The sequence below is a fragment of the Caretta caretta genome, chromosome 3 (assembly GCF_965140235.1).
Source record: "Caretta caretta isolate rCarCar2 chromosome 3, rCarCar1.hap1, whole genome shotgun sequence".
Classification (NCBI taxonomy): Eukaryota; Metazoa; Chordata; order Testudines; family Cheloniidae; genus Caretta; species Caretta caretta.
Window position 1 is genome coordinate 172,396,415 of NC_134208.1, and position 13,085 is coordinate 172,409,499.

A 13,085-nucleotide genomic window follows, 5' to 3' on the forward strand; every position below is an offset into this window, starting at 1 on the left:
CTCCTTCCTGGCAGGGTCACCAGGGCAGCTTGGGAGGAAAATTCTAACCACAGGTAACCCCCACTTCTTTGCCAGATAGTTGGAGGCTCCCAAGAAATAACACAAATACATACAATGTACTCAACCCAGTAATTATATTAAACAGGAGACAAATATAACATAACAGGGCTAAACACTATTCTTAGGATCACCGGTGCCAAGGCAGATAATACCCGTGACTTTCCCCAGTCATGGGACCTGATGTAGCAAATGTAAGATTAGTGTCCTGTTGGTACATGTACTTTGCTGAGGCCCTTGATGACCTATGACCACAATATCTTCTCTGCAGTGGTTTAGCAGTCTGGCTGACTGGATTCAGTACAGCCCAAAGGACTCACAAGTGGGAGGAGGTGGTAAGTCCCTCCACTATGGACTAATATGCAGCAGGTTATAAAATCCCCAAACCCTTACTCCCTGGCTTGAGGACAGAGTTCAGGAAGTAGGGAGTCCCCAAAACAATTTCCCTGACTGACTAACTAAAAGATGGTTCACTCACAAACTCCATGAATGATCCTCTGCTGGCAGGGATCCTCTTCAGGCAGGAGTCAGGCTGCTTTTGGTCCCAGATTTCCCCTCCCCACAAAGGGGTGCAGGCCTTAAGGTGCAGATTACACAACTATACTAAAATCCAAACTGTAGTCTCCTAGCCCAGCATCCAGACACACAGCAGGCAGCAGCCCTGAATTAGCAGACTGAGCAGAGCTGACCATGTGGTGTCTGGTCTCACCTAGGGAGCTGGGGGCTAACTCAGCCTGGCTGGGGAAGTTTACCAGCAAAAAGACTCTACAAACTGGGAGTCATCAGTGGAGAAGAAAAAGCCCAGCTGAGGGATCTGCTGTCAGGTCCCTAGAGGCCAGTTCTCAGGGGGAACCCTGTATGCAGGCCTGGGACTCACCAGGTCCCCACACAACCAGTCCTGCCCTTGCCCTGGCTGGCTCCAGACTGTCTCAAAAAATGGCTTCTCCCCTTTTCTGAGCTCCCTGGGAAGGGCATCTCACTCTCTATTAGTTGCTGGACAGACTCTGAGTCTGCCTTGGCTCCCCCTCCCTACCAGGGACAGCGTGCCTCTCCCTGAGCTGCCAGCAGACAGGGTCCCAGGAACCTGGGTAATCTCCTTGGGGGTTACAGAAGGTTATAGCTATATCGGCAAAACTTTTCAGTGTAGGTTAAGTCCAAGTTAGAGTAGCCCTAAGTCTACTCTAGTGCTAGCCCTGAACTTGCCCAGACTTGCGGATTGTGGTCATTCTGGTCCTGTGCCAAGTGCAGCTGGGTTTGATCAAAGTTATAAAGATTTCCAAAATTTCCTTGTCCTTCTCTTGGGAGCGAGTGTGGTTTTGAGGTCAATGGAACTGCATATGAGTAAGTGTTTGCAGGATGAAGCCCCTGCTCTCTTTGCTTCTGCGGAGAGAGATCAAAGGGAACTTGATATTAGAGAAAATATGAGTATGCTGTCGCGGTGGGCTCAAGCCACAAAGTTTAGAGCCAAATTTGTCTAAAGTCTGAGTGGTAGCTCAGGCCTATCTCTGATAAACTGGGTATTTTAACTCCAGTGTCTATAAAAATAATCGGAGGGGGAACAGAATACAAGATGAGGGATGCTTCTGAGTGTGGTTGAGGATGATGCAACAACAAGTAATGGCCTGAAGCTAAGAGTATCAGTTCCAAGAACCGGAGCATGCTCACAAACCCTGATATGCTGGTGAATCCCTTGGGGGATGTGACCGGCAGGCTGAGAAGCACTGGGCTAGAGAAGCACAGAAGATCCTTTCTGATATTGTCAACTAATTGTGTATGAGTATGTAGTTCTGTACATAGAACAATGAACTTAACAGATTTAAACTGTTCTAAAATTAACTTCCCTCCCAAAACAAACATGTCTGCCTGGAATTTCCTCCAACCTGGTAAGTGTCAGTATCTGAAGTTTTGAAATCACTGAGACATTAAACCCTTATAACCAGAGTGGCTTATAATAGGCTGCCATCATAAATTATTTTTAAATATACAATAGTGCTGTTAAACTGGCATTAAGATTGTGAGACCAGCTTTTAAACATGAGCTCCTTAATAGGATATGCACATTCTGGGCCTCAGCTTGTCACTTGTTTGTGTAAATGAGCATTTTCCTCCCCCTAAGTTCAGAGGTGAGCATCTACATATGGCATTTAGATGTCCTATTAAATAGCCCACATTAAAATGTGTTTGTATTTATTGTATATCAAGGCTGAGCTTCATAATCATCTGATTCACTGCAATAAAAGTTTAAAACATAAGTCTCTTTAGGAAAGGGGTGACAGTGGACGAGAAGCTGGATATGAGTCAGCAGTGTGCCCTTGTTGCCAAGAAGGCCAAAGGCATTTTGGGATGTATAAGTAGGGGCATAGCGAGCAGATCGAGGGACGTGATCGTTCCCCTTTATTCGACATTGGTGAGGCCTCATCTGGAGTACTGTGTCCAGTTTTGGGCCCCACACTACAAGAAGGATGTGGATAAATTGGAGAGAGTCCAGCGAAGGGCAACAAAAATGATTAGGGGTCTGGAACACATGACTTATGAGGAGAGGCTGAGGGAACTGGGATTGTTTAGCCTGCAGAAGAGAAGAATGAGGGGGGATTTGATAGCTGCTTTCAACTACCTGAGAGGTGGTTCCAGAGAGGATGGTTCTAGACTATTCTCAGTGGTAGAAGAGGACAGGACAAGGAGTAATGGTCTCAAGTTGCAGTGGGGGAGGTTTAGGTTGGATATTAGGAAAAACTTTTTCACTAAGAGGGTGGTGAAACACTGGAATGCATTACCTAGGGAGGTGGTAGAATCTCCTTCCTTAGAAGTTTTTAAGGTCAGGCTTGACAAAGCCCTGGCTGGGATGATTTAATTGGGGATTGGTCCTGCTTTGAGCAGGGGGTTGGACTAGATGACCTCCTGAGGTCCCTTCCAACCCTGATATTCTATGATTCTATGAAAAGCTAGTTTAATATTGACTAAGTGAAAGAACATAAAGGCTATATCTACACTTGGAGCTGATTCCCAATTTGAGTAGACATACTTGGGCTAGTTTGATAGCAGCTAGCATGCTGTAGCCATGGCAGCACACGCAGTGGCCATAGGCACACGGGCTAGCTGTGCTGAGTACAAACCCAACTGGATCCTGTGGGTACATACTCCTGGTGGCTAGCCTGTGCTGCCACTTGCCACTGCCCAGGCTACTGTGGCTACACTACTCATTTTCGTTGGCTAGCTCAATGAGAGGTCCTGGGAATCACACCCCCAGCTCAAGTGTAGATGTAGTCTAAAACAATATTTAATAGGCAGCTGCTGTAAAAGAAATTTGATTGCTTTTTACCTGTGTTGTCATAATATGTGTACACTTAGGGAAGGAAAAAAATATTTGCTATTTTCCAAGAAACTTCATGTTAATTACCATAGGAACTTTCCACGTAACCAATCTTGAAAAGTGCATTCAGTGCAAAGAGATGCGATTCAGCATTAAGACTGGAAAGGTCTGAGACAGAGAGCAGTTCATGCATGAAAAGGCTAAACTTCATACTGCTTTTCTCAGCTTTATTTATTGTCCTCTTGAATTTCCTGGCTGAAATTAATTAATTCCTGTCATTTCTATTTCAGCAATTTGTAAAAGCCAAGTCCATCATATGCAGCTTGAGAATACAGACAGATGGGTACAAAGACGGGAAAGATAGGCTTAGAGTGACAACTAGTGTTCAATTTTGTTTCTTTCTTTCCAGCTTAATAGAAAAAACAGAAAACAAGAGACAAAGTGGGTGAGGTAGTATCTTTTATTGGACCATCTTCTCTTAGTGAGAAAGACAAGATTATGAGCTTACACAGAGCTCTTCAGGGCTGGGAAACTTACTTAGGGTATGTTTATGTAATTATGTAATTATGTAAACCAAAGTTAGTTGACATATGTCCACTTCAGTAATTAAATTGCTTTTGCATGTCCATGCTATGCTCCTTGTGTTGGTATTGCGCATCCTCACCAGGAGCACTTGCAACAATTGAACTGTCAGTGTGGGGCATAGTGGGATGGCTTCAGAAAGCCAGCAGCAGTCAACGTGAGCAATGCAGGGTTTACCCTGACACTGCATCAGACAAAATATATCAACCTAAGCACTACACCTCTCACGGAGTTGGATTTATTAAGTCAGCATAGGGTGAGTTACATCAGCGGGAGTGACATTTTAGTGTAGATGCTGTGGCAAATTGCCAGCATTACTGTGATGGGTCTCACACTTTCTTTTCTTGGGGTGACATTCAGGGCACAGTTTCTTGCCCCTGAACTGGGGTATTAACTGCCCCACTAGTGTCCTAGACTAGTGGAGAGGGAGGGACCTGGGCCCACCCTCTACTCTGGGTCCCAGCTCAGGGGCCCTAGCGATAGCAGTAAACCACTTGCACTAGCGGTTCCTTCCCCAGGCTACTTCCCTCTCCTGCCCTTCAGCTTATGGGGCTTCCTGCCCTCCCTCTGCACAAACCAGGTGTCCCTTTACCTAGGGTCTTGGTCTTCTTAGCCCACCACAGCACTTCTCCAAACTCTCCTCTACTTCCCTCCAAACTGCTCTCTGCTCCAACACCAATCCCCTCTGCTTCACCTCCTCCAACACCAATCCCCTCTGCTTCACCTCCTCCAACACCAATCCCCTCTGCTTCACCTCCTCCAAACTGCTCTCTGCTCCAACACCAATCCCCTCTGCTTCAACTCCTCCAAACTGCTCTCTGCTCCAACACCAATCTGCTCTCTTTCACCTCCTCCAAACTGCTCTCTGCTCCAACACCAATCTACTCTGCTTCAACTGCTCCTCTTGTCTGATTGAAGCAGGGGGGTTTTATCAGGTGACTGGCTTCAGGTGCTCTAATTGGCTTCAGGTGCTTTAATTAATCTACAGCAAACTTTCTTCCCTCTACAGGAAATAAGAGTCCCTTCTCACACTCTCCTGTTGCCCTTTGGCCATGCTGTATCACAATGCTTAAAGTGAAGTGAGCTGTAGGTCACGAAAGCTTATGCTCAAATAAATTGTCTCTAGGGTGACTCTGTTAGTCTCTAAGGTGCTACAAGTACTCCTTTTCTTTTTGAGAATGCTTAAAGAGTTAGGTCGATGTAAGCTGCCTTGCATCGACCTAACTCTGTGGTGTAGATCAGGGGTTCAGAGTGTCACTGCTAAATACAAGGTGAACAAAGTGTTTGGCATAAGTAGATAACACATATTTCAAGGGACCATTCAAGATAAAGTGACCCATTAACAGCCCTCTAGTCATAGGGAGAAATGCAAGTGGCAGGGGAAAAGCAACTGAGGAGGGGAGTTGTTAGCGGGTTATAGATTGTTTTCATAAGTCATAAATCCAGTGTCTCTGATCTGTCCATGACTTTTAGTGTCTAGCAAAGTTATTAATTTAAGCTGTCAGGGTCATTTTTTGGAAGTGGTGTGCAGGTTTCCTTTGAGGATGAGGACGGATAGGTCAGATACGGAGTGATCGCTTTGTGAAAAGTGTTCACCCACAGGTGATGTGGTGTTTTTGCCTTTTGTCATTTCCTGTGTGAGTTCATTCAAGAGCATAGGGGTTGTCTGGTTTTACCCATGTAGCTGTTATTGGGGCATTTCTTGCACTAGATGAGGTATACCACATGTTGTGATAGGCATGTGTAGGACCCATGGATCTTGAAAGATTGTTGTGGGTGGTGTTGATCACTGGAGCAGTGGAGATATGTCTGTAGGTTTTGCATCTGTTGTTCTGGCAGGGTCTGGTGCCGCTTTGAGTTGGTGTGTCCTGGTCTGTGGGGAGCTTGCTTCTCACAGTGAGCTTGGAGAAGTTAAGAACGTAAGAATGGCCATACTGGGTCAGACCAAAGGTCCATCCAGCCCAGTATCCTGTCTGCAGACAGTGGCCAATGCCAGGTGCCCCAGAGGGAGTGAACCTAACAGGTAATGATCTAGTGATCTCTCTCCTGCCATCCATCTCCACCCTCTGACAAACAGAGGCTAGGGACACCATTCCTTACCCATCCTGGCTAATAGCTATTAATGGACTCAACCTCCATGAATTTATCTAGTTCTCTTTTAAACCCTGTTATAGTCCTATTCTTCACAACCTCCTCAGGCAAGGAGTTCTACAGGTTGACTGTGCGCTGAGTGAAGAAGAACTTCCTTTTATTTGTTTTAAACCTGCTACCCATTAATTTCATTTGGTGGCCCCTAGGTTGGGTGGTTGTTTGAAGGCCAGAAGAGGGGGTTCAAGAAAGATTTCTTTCAGGATGGGTTATAGTTGTTGGATGATACCTCTTATGGGTTCCAGTGTGGGGTGGTAGGTGACAACTAGGTTATGAATTTCCACCACAGCTTCAACAACCACCACCTGTACATTAAACTCTCTTTGGAACACTCCCACACTAGCATCAACTTCCTGGACACCAGGATCAGCAACGGAACTCTACAGGCAGCTACATACAAGAAACAAATGGATCACCACACCTACCTTCATAGATCCAGTAACCCCTCCAAACACACCCAGAAATCTGTTATCTAAAGCCAGCACTCAGATACCACAGAATATGCTCCAAGGAGGAAGTCCGGGATATAGACCAGAATACAGTTCAAACCACCGTCACCAAACAAGGACACTCCACAAGAAAAGTAGATCGCATCATGGAATGAGCCACTCAAATACCCCAAGAGAATCTGCTTCAATACAGAAATATTCCCGTCCCCCCCAAGATCGCACACACCTAGTTGTCACCTATTCGGGTGGTTTGGAGTCATTAATTTTAATTTTGCAACCCCATCACCAGGGGTGCTGGAACAATTTGTATAGTGGGGGTACTGACAGCCATTGAACCAAACTGTAAACACTGTATATGATGGAAACCACTTCAAGCCAGGGGGTGCAGCAGCACCCCCAGCACCCCTAGTTCCAGCACCTGTGCCAACCACAATAGCTCCAGTGCCAAACCTTAATTCCTTTAGCTTCACCCAACCCTATCAATACTATGTAATAATAATGTAGTATAACATCAGAATAGAGATCGGAGGTTCCTTCAAATGTTTTGTAACCTGACATCCTACAGTTGTGATTACCTCTTTCACCAGGATCTTATCTCTTATAGAGAAAAATGCACGCAGTTTTTCCCAGCAGTATTTACTTATAAATATATAACAGGTGCTTTTTACCTCAGTTATAATTAAGCTATATTACTATTACAATATAAAATCACCTAAGGTATGATTCTATTAATTGTTTCCATGGTAAGTATATAAACTCCCACAAAGTCTTTTAAAAATGCTAGGCCTAATTCTGTACTGCCTTGTTTTTGTGAAGTCATTTAGGCTGACATTTTCAAATTTTCATTATACTATGGGAATTAGGTGGTCAAATTCCATTGAAATGTAATGGGAGTTTTGTGTTTATTTGAAAATCCCAGGCTTACAGCAATGCAAATTTGGGTGTAAGATGTTGCCATTTTTATTTGATTTGGTCTATTTGCACTCCACACGTGGGCAAATGGCTACTCAAGGTGCAAAGCATGCCTTCTGTCAGTAGAAAGCAGAACCCCATTACATAAATACTAGAGCTGTGCAAAGGATTTCCCGATGTTGAATTTTTTTCATTCTGAATTGGAATGAAAACCAAAAAATTTAAATTCTCCATAAAGGAAAATTGAGGGGGAAATTCTAAATGTTTCTTTTAGATTTTGATATTTTAAAATGTGTTGTATTGTATTATAATCTAGAATAGAAAATACAGAATGCAAAACAAAACATCATTTAAACATGAAAAACTGAAAAGTTTCATTCAGAAAATATTGCAATGGGACATTTTGACATTGTTGGAACTTTTTTGCATTCTTTTCCTAAACAAAATTCTGGTGAAATTGACCCAATTTCATGAAGTATTTTGATGGAACTGCTAGTTCTGTTCTCTGCCGACCACTGATCAGTTTAACAGAATTAAGCAGGACATTACTAATTTGCAGGTATCACTTATAAATTTCTTAAACTTAGAGATCAATAAAAGCAGTAAAACATAAATGTACTATGTGTTACCTCTTCTCCTTCTTCAATATGATAATCCTTCCTTTGGTTTGGTCCTCCAACAAACATCACATTCAGCTGCTGACAGTGCCTGGAAAAAATATTTTAAAGAGATCAGTAAGAATATCTTGCATTTCTATATTTCATCTGAGGATTTAGAAGTATTTTACAGCCAATAACTAATTTATTAAATAGTTTAGGCAATATGGCCCAGTGAATAGGCCCCTGGACTGGAATTCAGGAGACCTGGGTTTTATAACATGCTTTGAGATCTAAAGATGTAAAGTGCTATATGAGAGCTAGGTATTATTATTGTTGCAATATCACCTGATCAGACTAGAAGTTTGTAAGTAAAATGTAATGCTTCACAGCTAGTAAAGTTACTGAAAGCTATTGATGTTAAGAATGTTGGTCCTGAATCCTCTCTCGCTTACACCACTCTTACAATGGTGCCACAGGAATGAGTTCACCAGAGTTGCACCTGATTCTAAAGTGGTGGAAGTGAGAGGGGAATCAGGCCCTCTGTCTAATTCTGCCATGCTTATGAATTCTGATGAGCACTTTTTCTCTCAGCTCTACTACTCTGAATGCCAAAATTAGCCTTCAGGCAGCTCCCTTCAGGCCAGACTGTACCTCCAAGTTCCATGTGCAGAAGGGACCTTCTATGTGTGGATCTCACCCTTCCCCCAGGTCAGCAGCCAGAGGTATTACATTTCCCAGGTAGTATCTTACACCACAGAGAGACCCCTACTGAAGGGGATGCTGGGAATAGAGCTGGGAACAGCTCTGGCTGGGAAGTCCTTGGTAGTCCAGTTGCAGTGGAGCAACACTACCATGAAATGCAACTCCGGGATGAGAGCAGGGGGACACAGAGCTACCACAGAGATAGAGAAGCAATCTGTTCACATTGAATCTGGGCCTCAATGCTGAGTGTGTTGTCACCATGCCTACACTCAGCCATCTTCAACAGAGTCATGTTAGGAGAGTTTCTGAGATGTTGGAACATGCAAGTCAACTGACTCGGGCTCACAGGGCTTAAGCTACGAGGCTAAAAATAGCAGTGTAGATGCTCCTGGTTGGGCTGGAGCCCAGGTTCTGAGACCCCCTTCCCTCACAAGGTTTCAGACCCCAGGCCTAGAACTGGTGCTAGCCCATTGGGGCCTAAGCAGGCATATTTTCCACCCCCCCAACACTAAAACAGGCAAGTTCTTATAATAAAAAGCAAATAGGGGGCCCTCTTGAGCTGCTCAGGGCCTAAGCAATTGCTTAGTCTGCTTTTGCCAAGTGTGGGCTCTGCCTGGCCACCAGCCCAAGCGGGAATGCTGCTATGTTTAGCCCCGTAGCATGAACCCAAATCCGTTGACCCGGTCTCTGAGACTTGCTGTTGTGGGTTTCGGGAGACTCCTAAGTCACTTAGGCATTTTTGAAAAGGTTGCCCACTGTGATAGAAATGGTGACAGGATCACCACCTAATGCACCTCACACAACTGATTTTAGTGTGGAGATAGAACCAAAGTTTTGAAATAATTTCAGAAATCTGCTAGCCATTTTTGCCATAGACCCTGGAGTCCTTTTAAAAGCCCTGCCGACATTTTGATAGAGACAGGAGAATGGCAGAGAGAAACTTAGGAGCCACAGGTATTTATTAGACAAATTCGGTCTCTTTCACCGTAGGCTGAGGTTACATTGAGAGATGAACATTTTCCAAAAACATTCACCATTATTTAACCAGCTCTGGTACAGCGTGGCACAGATTGGTTGATGCTGGTCACCCTAATGGGAATGATTTTTTTATTCTGACTTCTCTGAGATTCCCCTGCACAAGAACAATTTTCTGAAGCTTTGCAGAGAGATTTGAGCCAAGGCAGGAAGAGTGTTTAGGGGTGGGGGAAAAAAAGTTTGCAGCAACAGCAAAGTAGATATCCCTTATTGATGAAGAGCAGAAAGGAGGAATAGTCAAAATACTTCAACAATAGCACAGGTGCTGTGGTTCAAAGGTGCTATTGTTAAGCTGAGAAATGAAGCCACCTTGCAAAAGTATAGCAGAATTCATTTTAAATGAATATTTCAAACTAATAATTGAATGAAAGAAATCAGAAACAGAAGACACTTTCTTGTGCTCTTTCATGCCATGAGATCTACTCAGACCGAGCATTTTTGTCTTTCTTTCTGTCTACAATAGAACATCAAACGGTACTTTCAATAGATGAGGGAATGTGCACATCCTCCATGAAATCTGTATCTTGGCATAGTTACTCAGAAAAGCAAGCATTTACACACAGTCATGAAAAGCATTAATATTCCTTAACTGTCAGAACCGGCTATTCGGCTTTCAATTTACAAGGAATCCTTTGGGGTAGGAGAAAAAGAAGTGGTTCCTGGAAGTTTTGTTCATTTGCAATTTCCTTTCGATGGATTAAAACATATATCACAGAAAATAAAAGGAACATAATACAATGTGAAAATTGGATTATAATATAAAAACATTGTAATATATATAAAAAAGAGGGATAGGAAATGGAAACTCTTCTTAAGGAGACCCTTCTTTTCTGATTCATGTACTGTAGGTTCAGAAGCAAACACATTACTCTTTATTCCACTGACATAAGAAATAATTGTTATTACTGTGATTGGAAGAAGGTGCCAAATTCTGGACCCTGGCACAGCCACACTGCAAGTGTCCACACCGGTGCTTTTGTCAGTGAAACTTATGTCACTCGGAGGGGTGTTTTTTCATACCCCTGAGCGACATAAGTTATAACGACAGAAGTGCTAATGTAGACATAGCCTGAGTCACAGTCAGGAAACTGAATAGGCCGGAGCAGCTCGCAGAGCCCCCAGCTGACAGTGGTGGTAATGAATTTAACTCGCTCAGCATCCCTCTTCTTCCCTACCCCCTGGTTTTATGGATTACTCTGCTATTCTTTGATTGTAATAATGGGGTCATCCTTCACTTCTGGAGCTGGAGTGGCCCCTCTCTCACTGCTGGAATGGCTTTCGCCACCAAGTCTGGAAACACAAAGTGGGGGGGAAGTAGTGGTAATTTATTAGGTGAATCTCATAATTCACGAGTGTGATCCTATGAGATTTTTCTCCCATAGGGCCTAATCCAAAGCCCACTGAAGTCAGTAGAAAGAGTGCTGTAGACGTCAATGAACTGTGGATCAGGGCCATATATTGCAGTGTGCTGAACACAGCACTCCATCTATTTTAAAACATTAAACAGTTTTCAAGCACTTTCTGTCTTTTAAAAAAAAAGCCTGTGCCCAGACAGGAAGAACAATTTTATCCACACTCATTAATCTTTCCCATTTGCATGAAATTTACAGCAGGTTCCTTTTATCCCTGAGAATATTCAAGGTAAAACAAGATCTTCATTTACTTACATAAGCTTATTGCAGACGGGGGGCAAAAAAGCAGCTTTGTTTTCTTCTATCCATTTTCTTACATTTACAAGCAGCTCCATGGCTCACCAGCAATGAGACTTTTGGGGAAGGTAATGAGCTGGCACAGAAGTATGCAGCCTGCACTCTGGTTAGGTTATTCCCACCACAAAGCTCTGGTGATTGGCTGATAAGATAGAGTTCTTCAGGCTGGGGTGACAAAGGGAACTACTTGGTTCGATCAGCCAAAGGTTATTTTGTAGAGCAAACTATATTCTGGTAGCTTAGGCAATAATCAACTCATGCATTTCAAAAACATCTAGATCTTTGCTTAGCTCTGTTTAAACATATTAACTCTGTGTGCGTCTGTTAGCAGGGCTAGAAGAAGACAAGCATTCCATTTTTATTCATCATATTGTTGAAAGTACAGGTTAAATGTCAGTCAGTAGCATTATCATGAAAACAATATATATATATATATGACAGAGAGATTTATTTTTTTTAAATAGATATTCCTGAAGCACTTAAGAGTGGAATAATGCACTGATTTGTTCATGATATTTAGTTCTCATAACTTGTCACAAGTGCAACTAGAGAATTTAAGTCAGATGTCAACGGGTTAGTATTGTAAGAAATCCACAGCTCCCTGGGAACTACACAGTTGTTACTATGTCAACTCGAAATGTTAGGAACGTCCTGCTACCAAAGCACAGAGCTGAAGGAGAATCTCCATTAACTGTTAACAGTACAGGGCCCTGATACTGTAGATCAGTTCTGAATCCACATAGCAGAAGGCATTGCTAAATATTACAGTATTGCCTTTGAATCCTGAAACATCAGGAATGGGGATGTACATTTTTGAACTCTCAGATGGTGCATGACTAAGCAAAATGGGGGTAATTTTTTCTTAGGGTCAAATTTTCAGAATGTGATATCTATTGCTGAATTATCCAAAGTCAGTAATACAGATATTTGTCTTGGGCACTATCATTAGCTTGTGTACTTACTAGAATTTATATATAAAAAGGCAGATTCTGACTGGGTTATATCAGGGCAAATCTGGAGTAACTCTATTGAAGTCAATTGAATCCTGCCTACAAATTCCATTTGTGCATGTAAACAGAGTTTGTACTGAGTACAAGGGGGTTTTGTGGGTATGAGCGCTATCGTTTGTGCATACAACTGTCAGTGTGCTAAACTGTGTGTACGTAGAATTTCATGTGCACAAATGGTGGCTAGGTTGAGGCCTTTGAAAATATAACCCTTAAAGGAGAACTGTGAAAAGTGGGAGCAGTTATAGTTGCAAAACATCCTCTCTTGAAGCAGGAGTGTCCTTCCCTAGATGGGCAGACCTAGTGGACATCACTATGTTATGTGTACATTAGAGTTCTTTATACAAAAAATTCCCACAGTTGCTAATGCTGATGCAAGCTCAACCAGTAGCCGCAATACAGGGGTCCTTAGCATTTTAGGCTCCATGTAGACTCACTTCTGAATTTATCACCTTCTGTTTATGATTCTACATAAGTTTGATGACAGAATGTGGGGCTGTGACTTGACTATCATGAAATTCTTATGGCGGGGACGGGGACGGGGGGGGTGCAATCTGTTGTTATCAGCTTGTTGGG

At 43.0% G+C, this 13,085-nt stretch overlaps 1 protein-coding gene across 2 annotated transcripts in view; it reads right to left on the reverse strand.

Annotated features, from left to right (window-relative positions):
* The window catches only part of HAAO (3-hydroxyanthranilate 3,4-dioxygenase), a 51,005-nt gene extending 39,339 nt beyond the window's left edge, over positions 1–11,666 (reverse strand). For both annotated transcript variants that reach the window (XM_048843020.2, XM_048843019.2), the window contains exons 1-2: positions 11,461–11,666; positions 8,087–8,165 (exon numbers count right to left, since the gene is read on the reverse strand). In XM_048843020.2, the coding sequence (XP_048698977.1) occupies positions 8,087–8,165; positions 11,461–11,540 (159 nt within the window). In that variant the 5' untranslated portion in view covers positions 11,541–11,666. The remainder of the gene's footprint in view (positions 1–8,086; positions 8,166–11,460) is intronic.
* Positions 11,667–13,085: the final 1,419 nt, after the last annotated feature.